The sequence below is a fragment of the Antedon bifida genome, chromosome 2, assembly GCF_963402885.1.
Source record: "Antedon bifida chromosome 2, ecAntBifi1.1, whole genome shotgun sequence".
NCBI classification, from domain to species: domain Eukaryota; kingdom Metazoa; phylum Echinodermata; class Crinoidea; order Comatulida; family Antedonidae; genus Antedon; species Antedon bifida.
In genome coordinates, this window is record NC_136227.1 from 28,595,440 (window position 1) to 28,617,097 (window position 21,658).

Here is a 21,658-nt window from a genome sequence, read left to right on the forward strand (position 1 = left end):
TTTCTAGATCTAGAAAACTTGATATATCTGAGATCTGAATTTTCTAGACATTTATTTTTTTATTTCAACAATATTTTACGAGGGTGGTCCATCCAGCTGATCATTAGGGACCCTCACAGAAATACACCATAACAAGACATAAACATGTAACAATAAAAATTTAAATAAATATAATTTATAAAGATAAAATAAAGCACAAACAATTTTAAAATATATAAAGATAAAATAAAGCACAAACATCCATAAATACATGCTACATTTTATTATTATAATAATATATATATATATATAATTAAATACGGCAGAGTTTAAATTTAAGTGGATGGTCATCATGTGACCAGCTGCTTACCGCACCCGTCACCTCCCCTCTTTTGCCACTGAACCCACATCATCAAAATCGATATATCTACTATTAGTATCAGAGCCGCGCGCACACGCGATAAATCATCAATATTAATCAAAGATCTTATATACTTAGTATAAGATCTTTGTTATTAATACATTTTGTTCAGAGAGGGCGCCCTTTGAAAACTGATACTTTCATCATAAACATCAAGCAAAACTTCTCATAAAACACAAGAATATGGATGAAAGTGGCGATTTTCCCCGAATATACGAGCGGGGAATGAGTTTAGTGGAGGAAGGAAATGTTTTTTTAGATTGTGATGATTTTCGTCCTAGTTCATTAGAATCCAATACAGACTGCTGTAGGAGGCGTAGCGTTGGTCAGATGATGCTTGGACCTCGCCGAGTTATCCGGTAGGTTAGGCGGTGGACGATTTGAATCATCGCCAACACGTAGGCTACCTAGGCCTAGCTTAAAACAATCTTTTTTAAGTCCTGTGCATCTAATTATTAGAATAATTTCCGTTGTGAAATTATGCTGATTGCAATAATAAAATAATTGTTGATAATTCACATTTAAATGATTGACGATTTATTTAATTTGATTTATTTTATACAAAAAAGGGTAAAAAACAGCTGATCACTATAATTATTAATTGAGGGCGCTCTAAAATTGAATTATTAAAAAGTACTACTGTACACAGTAAAGGCACTATGAAGATTCAAGATTCAAGAAATTTTATTTGTCCATAAAAATGGAAATTCACTTTGCTTGGTAGATTAAAACAACAATGTTGCAAAAATATTGCAACAATTAAAACGTGCAGTATTATAACAGATTAAAAATACAAGATAAAAAGTTAAAAATACTGTTAAAAATGTAAAACTATTTAAAAATTGCATGAAGGGTGTGATAAATGGTTTAAATTTGAATAAGGGTCTCACTAGGTGTTTGTTAGTTTTGAGAATTACTGAAAAGTGATGTTTCTGTTCAAAAGTGTATGTACTTTTGATGAATAAAGTATTTTATGCACTGCCCTCTATTTTATAATCGATAACCTGAAGTTGTGTAAACATTGATGTTAATTCAATAATTTGTGCGTGGATATTCAACAGTTCTAGAACTCTAGTACAGTACATACTGTACTACATTTTAATATGCTTATTATACTTACTTGTTGTACCTTCATTTCTACCTAAGTACAACACCCAGCAACTAATTGTTATAAAAAAAAGTGCTAGGGCATACAAGGGTTACATTAATAGTATTAGTACACTATGGGAAAGATCATATTTTTAACCAATTGTTTTGTATTGAGACCAAATCAGAAGTTAATTTTGCCTACTGTCTATACTGTACTGCACTGAGGATTAAAATTATCTTTTGATTTTATTATTATTAGTTAGAGTAGTTTTGCAATTCCAATCACCTGACCTAAATGAAATGTACGCCATGGAACAGTAGGTTTTTACCAGCAAGTCATTTTACCTATTTTTAAACCGTAGTTCCAATTAGTGGCATTTATCATTAGGCAAATAATGATTTTATTGGAGAGTACTCCGAATTCCACTCTTAACACACCGTTTATCAGCATAATCTGTTTACTAATCGAGCTGTACTTCATTTTTGGTGACCAGTTTAGCTGAGTTAATAATTATACAATTCGCTGGTACTGATAGTGCTTTTTGAATTTTGATGAACCAAAATTACTACTTCTTGATTGTTAAGCTGTGTGGATATCCGAAGTATAGTCATGGAACCATTCTACTGTTACCACTAGTAGGCCTTCTTCATCAATGCTTTTATGAATGTTCATTTGAGCGCAAGAACGCTAGTTGATCATGCCGCAGTACCGTTTTACAATCAATTGTCAGTCAGTCAAACAAACTGTGTCAAATATCTGTTGACAGTAATTCTGCTTATTTCTGTCAAGCCATCCTACACTGAATTTTGGAAAGGATATGTTTTTTTGAATTTTTGTAATTTCCTTATGGAGACATAGAAGATCTGTTGCACTGTCCGTTTAATTCCTGGTTTAACTTTGGCGAATTTACACTCGGCGAGTTTTTGTAAAACATTCTACAGTGCTGTCGATACTGAATTATATTCAATTGCTTCTGAGTTTATCATAACAGGTGTATGCATGGTACTTTACTACTAACGTTAGTACAGAGATTTTGTTGAAAATTCAACAAATGCTTGTTGCTGATTGATGGTAAATTGATTTTGTTGATCAAATCAAGAAGTATAGAAAAACATAGTTGTACTTATTATAGAGATACTGATAAAGATTTATGTAATAATTGATGCAGATGGGAAATAAATATTTTCTTATGGATTGTTCAATTCAAATTGATGAAGGGTAAGTAATTTATTGATTATGTTCAGTAGAAAAGAAAATTAAATCCAGTTCTGCTTTGACTGAATGTTAAGAGAGTTTCTCCAAACTTTGAAGTTTGTTGCATACTGTATTACAAAGCATTCGGCATATTTCTCCAGTTTATTTGTTTTAAAATATTTTGTTAAATTTTTGTCCATTGAAAATTGATGCATTTACAGTAGTAAAAAAAAAAGATTACTGTTAAAAATGATGAGTGTACTGTCAGTCACTACTGTATAACCCTGTGATTTTTAGTGAAGGCCAATAGAGAGGGGGATTGCCTGTAATCCTAAATTCTTGGTTCTAGTCCCGGCTCATCTAGTATTGCCTAACAGTAAGTCTGTCAATACCAGAATACGCTCTGCCTTATCCCACGTCAGTTGGTCAATTAATTCTGCCATTTTTACATTTTTTAGTTGTACTGAAATTATCCAAGTCAATTATTATTATTGCTAATGGATCATGGATATTAATTATTATTAAGTACTATATCAGTGAAGACTAGAGTAACATTTCTTATTTTAATATAATTAATTCATTGATGTAAAACCATATTTTAGAGACTTAAAATAACAGTTATCAATTCAGCTGGTATTGTACTTTTAAGTAACTATTGTGTAAAGGACAATAACAATTAACTACTGTATACTGTATCATCGTTACTTTATTATTATTATTTCTTTCATTCAATATAATATTTCAATATACTTATTATATTATAATAAAATGTATGTATTTTATAATAAAAGTCTAAGCTCTAGTCTAAGCTATTAAATAGAGTGTGGTATTGTCTTGGTATTAAAAGTCTATTTGTGCCTAGCTTACCTGGATAAACCAATAATAGCCTGTTTCTGAAAAGAAGAAAACAGTAGGGCACCCTTATCAAATAATTGGTACCGTCAAATTCACTTCAAACAATTACTTATTAATTAATTTACAATGCTACAATCTATTTTTTGCCAACTGTAAAGATAAACCTATAGCTGGAGAATAACGTGCCGTAATGGATATACATTTTTTTGCATAAGGAAAGACAATAATAATATTTGAGTAAATCCTGTACAATACCTCTGTGTAGTACTAGTACTCTCTTTTTTATTTTATTTCCTCAATAATTAATAATAAAAGTACTGTATTTTAATAAAATTAGTGTGCGCTATTAATGGTATAAAAAAAACAAATTTAGTGCAAAAAAATACTGTACTTTTTTAACAGCCTATTTTGTGCCAATTGTAGATGGATAAACCAACATTTGAGATTGAAGTTGAAATACAAGAGACTAGCACCATCATTTTAATAGAATTCCAGTTTAAATTCCAGAATATTGGACTGGAGGAATTGGCAATACTCGAGCAAAATCTATCGAATACAATTTGGAACCAATTTAATAATGGAACAATAGACCAAAAATTAATGTATGTTCTTGATTCACCTGTACTTGATCTTCCTACAAATATTGAAGAAGTTGCATTCGATAGATTTTGTAAAAGTTTCACCAAACGGGCATGGAAAAAGAGAAGGGAAATCAACAATGAAAATGATTAGTTCTTTGCTTTTTAAATCCTGTATTACTTTTGTTAAAATGTTATTTTTTTATATCCTTGTACATAATTTATTTCAAGTTTCCTTGTAAATAGGCCTATTGTTAAATAATTTTTTTTTCTCCTAACTTTTATTTTACTTACTGTACTATAGACGCACATTCATTCAACAAGTGTGCCACTGTTTCAAAAGTATTACTTTTGTTAATGTTATTTTTGATATCTTGTTGTACATAATTTAGTTTAAGTTTCCTTGTACTGTCAATAGGCCTATTGTTAAATCATTTTTTTTCTCTAACTTTTATTTTACTTACTCTAGACGTACCTTCACTCAAGAAGTGTGCCACTGTTTCAAAAGTGTAGCATCCAAATAAATTATTATTATTAATTTAATTTTCAGTGACCCATAGTTTGTCTGTGTATGTCTGTTAGATCTATGTTACAGTAGGCTTGCCGCAATTCTCTATAGATATTATTGTTTTTTATACTTAGTGTCATCAGCAGGCTTTCTGATTTGTTTTTCAAAATTAAATGTCAGCTCATGTCTAATTATGATACGCCATGTGTGCCAAAATGTCTTTTTAGAATCATTTAGCTAAATTATCATATAACCTTATCTATTTCTATGACTAGAGTCCCTTTTGATAGTTTACAGGGAGGTATACAGTACTATCCAAACAGTACAGTAATAAAGTATATATTTACCTATGTTGATAATAACAATGACAGTGTTTATAGTTGATTACATCCTGGTGGTAAAGCAAGGCCAATAGTAGCATGAAACAACTTTAATAATATGATGATTCAGCTAAATTTAACAATTGCCTGTGCTGAACTTCTGTTTGACACTTATTCAACGATGCGTTAACAAAAAAACAATAGGGCTATTCAGCATTGTCAACACCCCTTGACGTGTCACAATAGCACATAATAATACCAGGCCGTGGTGAAACTGGTAATAACTTTTGGTTGAGGGCGAAGAGGAAAACTTTACCTAGAATTTCTGCTATTGCTTAGGGAATTTGTGTGGTGTCATTGGATTATGTAGTGTCTCTTTCCTGTTCAACAGTGGATCTCTTAACATTCTCAAGTTATTCAGGCGATAAAATCACAGATAGCTCGATTATTCCAGTGCAGTAGGCTTTTAGTAAAACTATCAAAACCAGAGCCTATTCTTATTACCTTCTGAAGTATATCGTTATTAATATTTATTTTACCGACAGTTGGTAGTGGTTGTACGTTATTGTTAATATGTCTGGATCTACTATTAGACATCGGGATGTCAGTAGTTTTAAACTAAGGTATGTAACTTTAGCATTTGTTGCAAGCAAAAGCCTTTTTAAGTAATTCATTTTCATTGCAATGTTTCCTACAGTGCTGTAGGCATGTAAAAGCTTAGTACCAACTAGAAGAAATGTAGTTTTTTTGTTACCATTTAAAGCATTAAATAACCATATTGCTACTTATTACTTATTTTGTTAACCATAATTATTGAGACAGTGACTGGTTTCAAACAAGCATTGCCTTTCAGTGAGAGAGAACAAAAATGTATGTGCTTCATCTTTTCCCTCTCCACTCCATTTTTTCTCATTTTATTTATTTTACTGAATTCAGTTTAAACTAGAATGGCACTCTGAGAGTGCATACCTCCGCCTACTGTAAAATTCTCCTACTCGTATAAAAAAACCTGTACATTAAATCAAATTATATTTTAAATTTACAAATCACAAATTATAACTCTTGCCTCTTGTACGAAAATGAAGTTGTTGGGACAAGTAGTTCTCAAGAAAATGCAATTTCAGTTTACTTGGTTACTTTAAGACTGCTCACCACCTTTTAAAATTTTCTCCTATCTTTTAACACTAGCAGGTCTGAAAATAATACTAAAGAGTGGTCCACAATTGGGACCCTGGTCCGGATTGCCTCCAAAATTTAATGGAGTGGTCCTTGACCACATATCTATCTGTATTTTTGTAAACATCTTGCACTAACTTTTTGAGTAATCCTGCTAACAAACAAACAGACACACGTGATCGACTACTGTACATACCTCCTTGGTAGAGGTAAATAAATCAATCCTACAGTATTACTGTATGACAACAATTTGTTTTGATGTTTATTAAAAAAATTTCCTTTTTTGGTATGTTGAAAAGTTGAATTTGTGTAAGCAAACCGAATTCACCTCATGAAACGACGCAACATTTTTTGTATGTTTACTTTATTGGTATCATGCCATACTAAAAAAAATATATGCTGAATTTTGTATTCATACTTATCTGGTGGAGAAAAGGGCGTACAAATGATACTGATTCTTATAAATTATTAAAAAACACTACTGTATTAAGATCATTTTATTCAAGACAAATTTGCATTTGATTGTGTTCTCGCAGCTCTGTATCAGTTACAGTAGATTTAAATTATATTATAGGAATTGTTCATTCCATAATTCACCAAATCCATTGCCCTTGCATAACAATGAAAAGGTTTTGCCAGTCAAATAAAACAAATTTAAGGCTAGGGTGGGGCTTCAATTTGCATAACATTATAACGACATTGACTGTTAGGCTAGGGTGGGGCTTCAATTTGCATAACATTATAAAGACATTGACTGTTAGGCTGGGGCAGGGCTTCAATTTGCATAACATTGTATTAATTAAAAGACATTGCCAATCCAATTGATACAGTTACTGTAGGCCAGGGCTTCAATTTGCATAACATTGTAAAGGCTTTGCCAATCCAATTATTAAAGTTTGGCTGGGGGCGGAGTTTTAATCTGCATGCATAATTAGTGCTTGTGAAAGAACAACAGGTGACCAAGCATAATGAACACAAAATTACATCCCTGAATTGTGGTTGTCAAACATATTTAGACACCCACAGATTTCGAAAGAGAAGGAAATAAAAACAAGAAATCAGATCTGGTAATAATTAAGATGTTTTTATTGTGTATGTATGTTTTAACATTCTTTTACAGTATTTCAATTATTAAAACAATTTTGGTTAATATTTCAGATTTTTCTTTTTTTTTCTTTCGTTGTAAACTAAAACAATTCTTTATTTTGTTTTTTTGTAGGAGAGGACGTTCCATCTATGCACCTACACCGTCAACGACATTTGGACCAAAAGCATGTCTTAAAAAAGTTCCAGCCTCACAAATAATGTAAGTTTTTAAAATTATTAAAAATCATTTGTTTAATTGTTTAGTACTACTACTACTACTACTACATAATCCTTGTAAAAAAAACGAATTATCCATTGTTATTCTACGGTCGAAACTCTATTAAATTGAACACATTCAGGACACAACAAAGTGCCCCATTAAGAGGAGTACCCCCTCAATATGGGTTGGCCGTAGTGTTAAAGCATGTAGTAGTACTGTAAATTTGTTCGAATCACAGGATAGTGCCCAATATGTTCCAAAGGATTGTATAAATAAGCCACCACTGTAATACCCACCCAAATATGGACCAAAGTCTGAACGGTATGATCGAATGAAAATGTTGGTCTTTCAGCCACCAGAGGTTATATTGGTGTATTTTTCTAGTTTATTTTCAATGCATTATTTGGTACTTTTCAGGCATGTGACAGACCCGTCAAGTCAGTTACTTACATGGAAAGTGAATGCTCTCTCAGTACTCGTTATCAAGAAGATCTACGACGAGAGCGTAATTGAACCATTTAAGGCTCTTGTCACTTTCTTATCTAAGGTAAATGCTGAAAAAAAATATTTAAAAAATATCCCACTAAACAAAACCTTTGAACATTCAAAATAAGACTATTTGTACAATTAGGTTTTAAGTTTTAACCCTTCAGTTTACAGTAACCAGGTATAGGTATACTATCGATTGTCTAACCATGGAGAAAGAAGATACCGGTCTAACTATAGACAACTTGGCCATATGCGTCAATGGCGTTTGCAGACGGTATTAAAGACACGTGTCAACTCGGATTCTCATTTTGAAAAACAAAACATTTTCATACCATAACATACGTTGTTTGCCATGCATAAATTGCTAATAATAATTATTATTGTCTAAAATGGCATAATTTACATATTAGAATGTCAAGATAATTAAATACTTTAATATGTTTTCATTAATTGATTTTAAAATGAACTGTTTTGTCTGTTGGCATCCTCGAAAGACAAAAACACAAAATGTATTCACCAACAAACACATTAGTGTATTGTTGAATAACAGTACATACTTATATTTACATAAATAATGGCAAACTGTACTACATCTATGTTTATTACTTTTGTCTCATTCAATAGCATACAGGTTTTACTGTAAAATCAATGGTACATGAAAAGTCAAAATACAAAGGCATAATTTACATATTAGAATGTCAAGATAATTAAATACTTTAATATGTTTTAATTAATTGATTTTAAAATGAACTGTTTTTTTATTGGATTTTTGTTTTGGATTGTCTGTTGGCATCCTTCGAAAAAGCTACAGAAAAGATCCCTACCTGTAGTAAATATATCAGGGAAAGCTTTAGCCTAGAATTACTGAGCCATTGTTTACAGTACAATACATCAAGGTGTGATTTTGTTTTAATATGTAGAATAGAAACTTTGTATTGAAATGTTTCATTGAATAATTTTCAATGAAACATTTTAATTCAAATGGAGCAGGGTTTTTTTTTTCTCACTTACTCATGACTAAACCGCAGAGAGAATAAAGTTTGATTTATTCTCAACTTGTATCATTCAAAGGAAAGTTATAAGAACATAATTATTCGTGATCCAAATGAATTTATTTACGGATAATTGAGTAGTCTTTTTAGATTTCAATCAACACCTTAGTGTAATTGTGTTTTTGCTAACATTTCATTCACTAGTTTAACAAGTTCAGTAATCATTTTCCTACATAGTAACTTTTAACATTTTACGTCTATAACTAAATTGAAAGTAAAAATTTATAGATGGACTTTACTGTTACGTTGCTTTTAACCATTCAAAATGTGCTATAAAATTTACAATGAGTGCCTTGCCGAGTAATGTACAGGTTTATTAAGCCAAGTGCATTTTGTATAAGATTTTTAAAGCATACTTTTAAATTTGCTAATTTTCTATTAGTAGTTGATTAATATGTTTGCAATACTGTGCATAGTCTTTATAAAAATTCAAATTCTTTAATACATCAAAACACATTTGATAAAATTAACATCAAGATAAACGATTATAATAAACCTCATTACTTTTTTATTTTTATTGAAGTTTATTTGTTTCAACAGAACATTGAATATTTGAATATTGAAAGAAAAAATATATATAAACGACAATTCTGAGGAGAGACAAAAACACAAAATGTATTCACCAACAAACAATAGTATGTAAATTGTTGAATAACAGTACATACTTATATTACATAAATAATGGCAAACTGTACTACATGTATGTTTATTACTTTTGTCTCATTCAATAGCATACAGGTTTTACTGTAAAATCAATGGTACATGAAAAGTCAAAATACATACATTATAGCATACGAATTATTCAATACTTTAAGATCTTTAGGGATTAATTTACTTACAGAATATAATTTAAATAGAAATATGAAAATATCTGGTTACAGTTACTAGGCCTGGTTGGTTATAATACAGTGTATTCTGTACTTGATGAGTGAGAGTAAAGTTTGACTTGTACTAATGATGATAGCTTGAGCTACTATTATTAAAAAGAAATTATCATCTTAAATTCTTCATTTCCTTCTACCAACATTACACTTTCTACGAGTTGTTACCATTTTTTCCTTTACAGTAAATTTTATTGGTTTAAATATAATTTATTTATTCATTCAATATTTTATTTCGGAATCTCTGGTCGATAGAAAGTAACAAAATTAACAAAAATAAACTGTACTGACTAATTACTACAAGATGCGCTCTCGTTTCAGGATGGTATTCTAATGGAGAGCATGTTTGAATTAAAAGACCTCTATTATCTTTGTGACTATTACTAATTCTATTACTATGTCTAGGCTAATGTAATTGATCATCTACAGTATTTTCAATTGTCATGTAACCAGGGTGTAGTAAGGATGATGTTATTTTTTCAACAATTACTGTAGAAATACAATAACCAGTGAGAATGAGAATTGGCAAAAGACCAACAGCAGGATTGATGTATAGTATACTGTAGTATAAAAACAGTAATACTACAGTATACTATATTTAGAAACATAACAATTTACTATTTTGTATTACTATAATCCAGGATTTTAGCTACTGTATTGTATCAAAACTATTAAGATTACTTGTCGTGTTCCATTGAGCCGAAGTGAAAGGTTTTAAATTCAGAATCATAACTATATTAGTGATACTTCCTATTGTTGTAATATCCTGTTTGTAACAATACAGTACATTGTGGGGAAACTTTGAATTATGAAATCTGTAGTATGTGAATCTGAAAAAAAAATATTATTTTACAGTAAACTTGTAAAAAATAAACAAATTTATTTTTTCCTGTATTCGCTCAAAACTAACAGCGATACAATACAATATAATGATAAACATGAAAACAATAAGCCAAAATAAAAAAAAAGTCTATAAAACGTCAAAACAGTCTACAAAATTAATTGTACTCACTGTTTATAATCATGCAGAATACAGTATGGTCAATCTTTTCATCAACATCGTACACACACAGCTTTGCAAAGAGTTGACACACACTGGGTCACCATAAAAAACGGGCAGTGTGGACGCACTATGTGTGTGTAAACTCTACAGTTGACACATACCAGGTCACCATAAAAAACGCCAGTGTGGACGAACTGTGTATGTGTGTAAACTCTAGAGTTGACACACACCAGGTCACCATAAAAAAAGTGTGGACGCACTGTGTATGTGTAAACTCTTGTGCTACAGTAGGGGATGTGAAAGATTAAATGAATCTTGTCTCAAGTACTATTAATATATCTGTTCTTTTTAAAATATATATATTTTGTTTTATTAAAATGCAGTTACTTTTATTCTTTATAGGAAAAAAACTTAGTAATTTTTGTGGAGGCTGGAGTCCAAAAAGAAGAAAGTATTTTAAATGATGATCATTTCACACCAATTCGAAATAAAATGAAAACATTTAAAGAAGGTAATTATTTGAATTAGGTCATTTAAGTAACTATTTCGAGTTTCAACAGACAATTTCTTTTATCTTCAGTAGAATTATTATGATTAGTGGTAGCTTAATCTGACTAGAAGGCAATTTTCGGAGCAAAATCTCTATTTTTTCACCCAGATGTACAGTGATAAAATCAATGCACTGTTCTTATTTCATATACATAGAAGGACAGATGTGTAAATGCTGCTTTAGGTTTACTATACGTTTCAATTGCTATGTCGTTTATGGTCATATTCACCAATCACACCAAAGTGAGATATCAATATATATCAGTGAGATATTACAGTAGTCAATAAATACAATACAACCCCTCCTTTGGGATACCCCTATTCAGCGGAACGCTTATTCAGGAGAAACTCCTATTAAGGGGGAACTTTCCTGAAACGAATGAGTGGAAATATATGTTTCAACACTACAGCCAACACATATTCAGGGGACACACTTATTTACAGTAGGAAATATTTTGTGGTGTCTCCTTAAAAGGGTTCTACTGTATTTACAAATTTCTCTTACTCATTTAGATAATTTTTTTAATTTGAAAGGTGTTTCCCTTATTCTAAGTGTGAATGATTAATGCCATCCATGGCCACTGAACTTGTTATACTGTACACACACAGTAACACTTGTCATTTGTGTATGGTAAGTGGTAGACTCAGCTGGGATTGTTTGAACAGTTTTAACTCACAGTGGTTGGAATTTTAAGCCTAGCCTAATTATTGATTCTTGTGACTTATTGAATTTCAAACATAACTTTCATTCAGCTTAATCATCATTTCACCCAATGTGATTGTAAAATGTGATGATGATCAGTGGAGTAACGTAGAGACCCGAGGCCCCTGGTTTAGGAACCCTAAGTGGCCCTCGAACGCTGGAGGCCTTGAACGTTTTTAGCCTTTTTCAACATATTTAATGCCTGTTTCCACTGGGCACTGCTCAAAGGCCCCCATAACTCCGGGCCCCTGGGTTTAGCCAGTGAGCGCTCATAGCCACTGATGATGATTCAACATATTTAATGTTGTTAGCATTGTAAACATTAACTACAAGGAAATGAATGTGCTAAAACTATTATGGGCGAAAACAACATTGTCTGGTACTGTACCTCCACTTTTCACTCTTTTGGGAAAGTCCCTTTTCATGCAATTTTTGTTCCATTGTCCTGCCAGATCAATTATTGTTCTGCCTTTAAACACTGCATACATTTCATCAAAACCTAAGTCCTGTGAAATATTAGGTGCTGATCCAGGGGGTAGAGCTTGGGTTGTGTGCTTCCAAATTTTAACAGCTAAAATGAAACTATTTTTATTTTTCTATTTTATTGTTAGGAAGGACTTTCCCCATTTAAAAAATCCTGGGTCTGTCCCCTAATTTTATAAAATATTAAAAGTGTGTTTGTATTAAGAAATTAAAAAAATTGCCATTTTCGAATAATTTTTTATGCATACTATACCTCTTACACTGTACCTGTTGAGAAATTAAACATCTATTTATACATTATCAAAACCTACTGTGAAATATTAGGTGCTTCTCCAGGGGATAGTGCTTGAAACAAGTATTTTTTATATACCTTAGTGCTCCCTCATTAAAATCCTGGATCTATGGATTTAGAAATTTAGAAAATTGGCATTTTCGAATAATTTATTACTGCATACTGTACCTCTTACACTGTACCTGTTGAGTACACCTTTATGCATGCATGACAAACAATACTGAGGATGCTATTTCATCAATATTATCAGCTGTGACTAAGTGGCTCTACATACATCTACTATTTATCCCCAGGGTATAAATAAACAGTCGATCGTAGTGCAGCAAAGTTACTAATGGACAATATTGTAAATTTTTCAATCACAGGTGATGATATTACAGATAAGATTGATTTTATTGTATGTCTCGGTGGTGACGGTACCTTGTTGTATGCTTCATCATTATTTCAAGAGGTAAGTTCTTAAGCTCTGTCTACACCTATCAAACTAGTTTGCCAAAAAAAGTGTGATGTGCCCACATATGGAGGTGATATACCCGAATATGGTAGTGATATGACATCATCATGTACATATATGGGCACAGTGAGAACAGCAACTTGGGATGGGTTCAAATTGGAAGTATAGGAAGTTGGCAATAACCCGTTCAAGTAGCAAATAGTAGACTGTACCCAATGATCAACATGCACATAATTATATGTGCTGTATTACACAACTTTGGATTTTGCTATTTAGTTGGCTGAACTATCCCTGCTAAGAACAAGAGTTTGCTTGATGCACTTTTTTCCCGTCAGACCCTCTTTCTTAGATCTGTAATTGTTCAATCTGTAATTTGTTATCAAAACATATCTATATATACTTAGGATATCTCAAGCTGTTGTAATTCCTTTAAAAGAGCTTCTTCTATCTTCAGTTTAGCTAGTTGGTTTTTCTCTAGTTCTTTCCTTGCTGTTGCTGTTCTTTAAGTTTCTCAGTAGTTTTCTTCTTCAATGCAAAATGTTTGCCTGTCTTTAAGTCCTCTTGTAATATACTAATGAATACAAACTACTTCTGTGTTATTAAATGTGATGCAATCAATTAAACAATAATATTACATAGCCTATGTAAATACGTGAACGTGATTGGTTGAAACTGCGTCACATGACTACCGCTGCGAGGATCGTAAATCGTATATATCCTCGAGAACGATGATATTGACCGATTAATTTTCGCGTAATTATCGTGTCCCCTGTCATTAAACATATACATTCTCGAGTTCGATGATATTGACTGTGTAATTTTCGTGTGGCAACACTCGCGTTTGCCGATAAATAAACAAAAGTCATCTACTGGATTTGAACTCGGGTGGAATTGTCACTCCATCGCAAGACAACATTTCCACCGTTGCGCCATGCAGCTTGCTTGAAGAAATTATTCATCTAAACTATTTAAACTATGCATACATAGCGCCCTCATTTGTTATTAGTCCTCCCTAAATGTGATGAAACACCGTTTGTGATTGGTCAATACTCACGGTAGTAACCTAGTAACTAGTACGCGCTGAACATCCGGTGATTCGGCTAGCTCCTTGAAGAGAAGACGATGAATTGTTTATTCGGCCTACCTGATTATAATATTATTATTAATAGGCTTATTGATGGAAATTCTTCGTTAATTTAAACGACCTAGGCCTAAGTGAATATTTTATTGCCAAGGAATCATTAATTAGTAATTATCTGTATATTATTCTTCGCAAGGTAAGGTGTCTAGGCAGGAGGCTTGTTTACATACAATACAAATACTAGGCCTATAGAATAGGAGGCCTAGCCTAGCTTCACCCAACCCAGCAGACTTGTTCTTGGCTATATAATATAACAGATATCGCCTTTTATATCGGTAAAATATAAGATTTAACATCCCCTCGGGATGATATTATGTTCTCGGGGAATTATATATCCCTCAGCTGCCGCTTCGGGATATATATATTCCCTCGAACATAATATCATTCCCTCGGGGATGTCAAATCTTATATTTCACCTCTAAGCAGGCAATATCTGTATAATGCAGCACTGAATCATAACATAGCATCTCCTCCTTTCATTCATGTATTTCTTTAATTTGTTTTGCAGGGTAGTGTACCACCTGTCATGGCTTTCTCATTAGGATCTTTAGGCTTCTTAACGCCGTTTGAATTTGACAATTATCAAGACTCGATCAATGCAGTATTAAAAGGTGAGATAATGTGATATTTATAGCACTATTCCATAAAGATTAATAGGTGGACTAGATTCTGCATGTTAAAGGCCCATTTACACTAGGACGATAACGATAAAAGAACATATAATTTTCTTACATAAAAAAAAGAAATTAGAAAAGTTTTCATTATAGAACTATAGGATAACCATTTATACTGTCTAAGTTTATGAAAATAATATTTTCAATGATGTCATGATTTAGTAAGAGCAATAATATTATTTTATTATTCTTAATGATCATGACATCATTTGATTGGATATTTAAAATAATATTAAATGTTATCCATTCCACTTCTTTTAAATTAAATTTTTAGAATTAAAAGAATGATATGATTTGTATTAATAATATTTCTCCTTTTTCTTCTAGGTAATTCATCAGTGACATTAAGGAGTCGTCTAAATAGTCATATATACACTGATGATAATATTCCAAACAATAACCACAATTATGACCATGATTCTATATTTGGGACGGAACACAAACTTCCTGACCCACCAAACCTCAAAGTGAAATTTCAGGTAAGCTATTAGATATTTTTACCAAGACAAAAATTGAACACCATAAAAGGTTAAAAATAATAGGTTCACATTTTATTCTTCTGAAAATTAAAAATTCAACAAATATTGTTAAAGAATAAGTGGGTTTATCTACAAAATATGAAAAAAAGAATCACAAATTGCATATTTTACAGTCAGATTTTATCAAAACAAAAAAGTGTTTACAATTTATCGTTTTTGCCTATTCATTATGGTGACAATGATAGGCTTAACTTTCTTTTGACAAACTCACTATACGTTTAGGGTCATTACCTTCAATATGTAGATTACATGATAAAAAACTTATTCTGTTTTTTTGGCCAAATAGATTATTGAAAACATTTAATTATTTTTTTCGAACTTGTTGAGATCCTTATCAAAATTGAATATAGATTTACTCTTTTTTACTAACACACTTCATGAGTTAAGTTTTATTATATTTTTAGATTATTTGTTATTTAATTTTATTCTACATCCTTTTATGTACCTGGCAAATACGATTTGAATACTGAGACTAAATACAGAAATGAAATTCCTTGTCTAGGGTTTTATAGCTGTGTTTCTTATTCTATTATAGGTTTTAAATGAAGTTGTGATTGATCGTGGACCATCACCGTACCTATCAAACCTTGACCTTTATCTTGATAATCGACACATCACAACCGTTCAGGGAGATGGTATGCTTATATTCAACAATATAGTTTACTTACTTGTTACTTGTTTGCATAGCTATCCCCATTATTGGGGACATTTCGCCGTCATTGACATTATGTTGACATAGCACTACAATGAGAGACATTAATTTTGATGAGAAGGTCATGGAACACTAATTAATTTTAAAAACAACTAAAAACCTGGGTTTGGTGGTGTAAAACCCTATGATTTGATGTACTCTTTCGTAGCGACTTTCTTTACTGCATTACTAGTTTCACACTTACTAATTAGGTTAACTTGACCAAACCAATCAAGCTCAACTGTACTCATATCTTGTATGTTCTTTCTTGCTAGGCCATCTGTCTGTCTCTCTAAGTGCTTCTCTTGAACCAAGGGGCCACAACTTTCAGTTCACAGAACTTATGGTGACCTCCATACTATCATGTCAATAGCTTTTGCATTTAATTTAACATCTTGAGTGGAAAAATGAGAATAAAAATTGAATCAATGTAGTCTATTAAGCTTGGTTCCCACTAGAGACCCAGCGCAAGGACCAAAGTTGACCAATAACAAGCGACTGTTCGAATAACCAATTGCTTGTGATTAGTCAAATCATTTTGCATTGCATCACAGTGGAAACCAGGTTTTAAAGTAGTTATGAGCATGGAGTACTACATAGATGACAAGTCCATGTTGTTAACTAACTGTGGTTCTTGGTCAGACAGGGGAAATTTCACATGATATTTTTAATGCCAGAAGAAAACATTAAAAAAAAATTTAAATAAACACCAAATAGCAAATAAACTGTATTATTTTCTCTTAACTTTCAATCAAAGTATTCATGTTTGAATAACTAACCTCATCAATGTTAATGGGTTTTTTTTCAATTTAGGATTGATTATCTCGACACCTACCGGCAGCACAGCTTACGCAGCTGCAGCAGGAGCTTCCATGATACATCCTAACGTTCCAGCCATCATGATCACTCCAATATGCCCTCATTCTCTGTCTTTTCGACCAATTATCATCCCTGCTGGTGTTGAACTGAAGGTAATACAGGAGTCGAGTCTTTGCAATTCTGTTACATTCACACATACACAAATTTGACAAAATGTAACATATTGTAATGAATTGTTTCCTTGGTATGAACTTGTTTGCGTGTTACTGTTACATCAATGTAAAATCTTGGAGCAAGGCGGTAATCTTTAAGACTTCAGAGAGGCATGTAAAGATGTAACACAGTGCGCTGTATACATATCTGATTAAGTCATTTTCTTACCTTTCTTTATTAAAGATGTATTGTCCCTTGAAACACAAAAAATGAAGGTCAAAATATTCTAAATTTAAATTGGCCATATCAAAGTGATATTAAAGTTATTCACTTTAAGTCGAAAATTCGAGCCAAAAACAACAAGTTTACGTAAATTAATTTGATTACATTTCGTCTGGAAAATCGTCGCGAATGAAAGTAAACAAAGATTTCAAACCACGAGTATGCATTATGCATGATGCTAATTAGGATTGTTTACAATTCGTCACGATTGAGAAAATTTTTTGGAATTGGTCAAAGGGACAAATACATCTTTAAGCATCTTTAAAAATACATATTAGATATAGCTTTAATACTCTTTGTACATCTCTTTAAAAAATACTGTACAGTACAAGACATTAACAATTAAACTATATTTCTAGTTACTATTTAAATAGGAAAAGTTAATAACATTTTCATAGTTAGCTGTTACACATAAACATCATGTAGGCGTTAAACCACATTTATAAAGGGAAATTCCCCTCTTTAACTCAATATGTTATTCACTTGACCCTACTTAGTGAGGACTCAACAAGATAAGAAATTATAAGTATTGTGTAGTATGTTTAAGCTCTGTGTACACTATCAAATTTTATGTGACAACAAATGTGATGTGCCCACATATGGACATGATGTCATATCACTACAGTATTTGGGCATAACACATTTGGGTACATCACACTTTTTTTGTCAATTTAGTTTGATAGTGTAGACAGAGCTTTACTGATGAGTTTTATAATAGTATTATGATACTGAGTTAAGAAAATGTTATTTTTATTCTTCACATAAACACAACATTTGATTATATTATTCAGATTATGGTACCACCAGATGCAAGACACACAGCGTGGGTATCACATGATGGAAGAAGTCGACAAGAAATTCATAAAGGATGGGCGTAAGTATTATAATTTTATTATAAATCACTTTATAGCAATATAGCAATAGGTTCTTGTCATTTGATTGGATGATTGTGGGTCACATGATGTTCAATAGACCGGTAATATTAAACTCTTAAACCAGAGTAACCAGAGCATGCAAGGCTAGGCTGTTGACTGCACGTTTGAAAATCAACTTATAGTGTCACGTTGTCTATAATGTTCTACTCTGTGTCCAATTGGATTGCTGCCTGCTGCGAATGTTTTTGGCCTTTCATAGCTTCTCCTCAAGACTAGGTGTGTTATAAAACATACATAATAAAACGTGCAATGGGTCAAATAATTTAATTCTGTGAAAGATGAAACATTCTATTTTCAGCTCATGAAATTATTTGCCCAATTGCACTCATAAACATTCATTATTTTTATAATGCAGTGGGTCAAATAATTTAATTCTGTGAAAGATGAAACATTCTATTTTCAACTCATGAAATTATTTTCCCCATTGCACTCATATAAACATTCATTATTTTTATAATATGCTTTTAAAGAGATTTGACAAAATTTAAATATCATATTCTAGGGTACGTATTACCACGTCCATCTACCCTGTAGCCTGTGTATGTCGGCGAGACCAAATCAGCGATTGGTTCGACAGTTTAGCAGAATGTCTTCACTGGAACGTACGACAGCGGCAAAAGGGTTTTACCAAAACATGTGCAATCAATAATGGCAAGTCAGAGAGTGAAAGTGATTGATTATAAGGTATTAAGTAGTAATATAACAAATTTATGATGATTTGTTGGAATTGATGACATACCAGATTTTAATATTTTGTTGGGTTGTCATGAGGGTGCTTTTTGAATAAGGCAATTATTGTTATAGTAATGAATCATTTATTTATAGCAAAATGACATACACATGTAGTTAGGGCTTCCTAAGGGCAAACACCAGACCAAATAATTGTTAAGAGTATAGGTATAAAAAAAAGCGTCTCCTCAGTTCAAGAAAAACATTATTTATATGGTATAACATATGTGAATGGGGGCTTATCAGTAAGTGTGAGCTCGTACCATGTCATTTCATGAGGGACCATTTAGTCAAATATGTGCCACACTCTAACCAAAAACAAATGCCAGCATTGCTGCTTCCTTTGATTACGATAATATGAGTGCTGTAGTATACTTCCCTTTAAATAGTATTGTTAATATAAATTGTTTATTAACCTCTGACACTGTGTTAAATTCTTAGAAACCTACCTCATAAACATTTTTTTTTGGATGTTTATATTTTATGTAACACACTTCCACCTTCATGTGGCCACTAGTTTAAATAAGCTTTATGCAATTTAGAATACTGTAGTGTCTTTATTATATTTTTCTTCCAAGTTAGAGTTACAGAAAACAAAACCTACCTTCATTCCAAATATGTTCTATATTTACCATTTTACTCTTCATAATAGCAAACGACAGAAGAATTGTTATGAATATTTCCATATCTAAACCAATTTTAACTTTTGTATGCTATACATACAAATGCTCAGAAATGGCCACTTTTTGCTTTGATTATACTGAGGACAATTCTTGGTTATAGTATGTATGTGTGGGTGGCCATTAAGTATCCTATAGATTTTTTTGGCAATTTTTACGCCATTTTATACTTTTCACAAATAATTATTGAACAAATATATTTGCTTGGCACATATTGTTATTCTTCCATGTTAAAATAAGTTGTGATATACTCATTTTTATGCATACAATATTCAATAGACTCACTGCAACAGTGCAATATATCTTCACCAGTAAGTTTCACTTGTCGCACAAATGTTTATTATACGAACAATACGGTAATGGCCAGTTTTATGTATGTATATGCTAGTGAGTTTCGTTGTTGTAATAGAAATCGGAAAAAGGCAAGATCTTCGTGTTCAGTTGCGAATCAATCCACTATGTGTTTTGGAGCAAATTCATTTATTTTTGGCCAACTCAAAATATGGTGTTCAAATGGGACATAATAGCAAGTGAATCTCACATGTAATTAAGTGTAACAGACTTTATAAACTTCAACTGATACCTACAAGTTATGTTGGTAACACCAAGGCAATCGAACAACAGGACACTGAGCTCGCTTTGCTAAGATAGGAACTTTTAACAGTCCTTTGATCTTATGTCTGGCTGCGACAAATACTAACATACATACATATTCCCGCGACGTGGTGTCTGTTATGGGGCATGGAACTGATCGTGTCGCAGCCACAGATATGATACTTTGATCTACGGAGCTCAGCATCTTGTTGTAAGATTGCATTGGTAAAACCAACTTTCGTTTTGTGTTTTTGACTTTTGAATACATTTGCCAGGAACTTATAGCTGTTAAAATAGACGTTAAAATGTGATATTTAAGAATAAACACATTTTCATAAACATTTTACAAGTTTCCGAATAAGTTTTTTAAAGAACGTCGTTTTCTGCTCAACCACTCGCTCGCAAAATTCTTGTTCTTCGTCTCCAAAGTAACTAGAAAGTTTTTTTTGTTTGTTTTAATAATGCATGCAACATTGTTTTTGTAATTTATGTATGTACTGGTATTAATTTAAGGTGATTTGCACTTGGTAGAATAATATTTAGTAGATGTATATATTATGCTTAATTATTGACTGTAAATTAAATAATCGAAACTTTTTAAAATATATATTATATAAAAATATAGATTCATCATTTTAATAAATATGTTTTATGTTACCATTCCCTTGTTAATCAACTAATATTGTGCCTTTGAACAATATTTTTATGTACTGGGAATTTTGATTGTATATAATTATTATAGCAGTCAGTCTTGTAAATTGTGTCAAAGAAATCGTATATACATTTTTTATAGATTTGTATGAAATAAAGAGTCAATGTTATTGTTCTAAATGATTTGTTATGTATATGTAATATGTAATATGGAAGGCAATCACCGCCAAAAATACAATTACAAACATACAATATATTCGTAGAAATATACAACGTACTCGCAGAAATGTACAATGTACTCGCAGAAACGTACAACGTACTTGAAGAAAAGGACAAGAAGAAGACATGCACAACAACGTACAACGTGTTCGCTGAAACAGACACAAAAACGTATGTTTGTATTTTTGGCGGTGATTGCCTTCCATAATCTAACGAAT

General features: G+C 31.8%; 1 protein-coding gene across 4 annotated transcripts; it reads left to right on the forward strand.

Annotated features, from left to right (window-relative positions):
- Positions 1 to 524: 524 nt before the first annotated feature.
- LOC144858936 (NAD kinase-like) lies at positions 525 to 21,347 on the forward strand. 4 transcript variants are annotated; one of them, XM_078715087.1, is made up of 11 exons: positions 525 to 759; positions 7,341 to 7,427; positions 7,845 to 7,974; positions 11,255 to 11,363; positions 13,245 to 13,330; positions 14,983 to 15,085; positions 15,476 to 15,627; positions 16,223 to 16,322; positions 17,192 to 17,349; positions 18,424 to 18,506; positions 19,070 to 21,347. In XM_078715087.1, exons 1-11 carry the CDS (start codon positions 584 to 586, stop codon positions 19,242 to 19,244), a joined length of 1,359 nt encoding a protein of 452 aa, XP_078571213.1. In that variant the 5' UTR covers positions 525 to 583; the 3' UTR covers positions 19,245 to 21,347. The 4 variants fall into 4 exon arrangements, with proteins under 4 accessions (XP_078571213.1, XP_078571214.1, XP_078571215.1 ...); XM_078715088.1 differs by lacking the exon at positions 525 to 759 and adding an exon at positions 5,042 to 5,568 and having other exon boundaries at positions 19,070 to 21,346; XM_078715089.1 differs by lacking the exon at positions 525 to 759 and adding an exon at positions 7,013 to 7,217 and having other exon boundaries at positions 19,070 to 21,346.
- The last annotated feature ends 311 nt before the right edge of the window (positions 21,348 to 21,658 follow it).

What these genes read in the sequence shown, in the direction of transcription:
- LOC144858936 (XM_078715087.1), top strand. Translation starts at nt 584, where the DNA reads ATGGATGAAAGTGGCGATTTTCCCCGAATATACGAGCGGGGAATGAGT. An exon ending in CTTCATCATTATTTCAAGAG is followed by an intron (nt 13,331 to 14,982) that starts GTAAGTTCTTAA and finishes TTTGTTTTGCAG; the next exon opens with GGTAGTGTACCACCTGTCAT. An exon ending in ACCTCAAAGTGAAATTTCAG is followed by an intron (nt 15,628 to 16,222) that starts GTAAGCTATTAG and finishes ATTCTATTATAG; the next exon opens with GTTTTAAATGAAGTTGTGAT.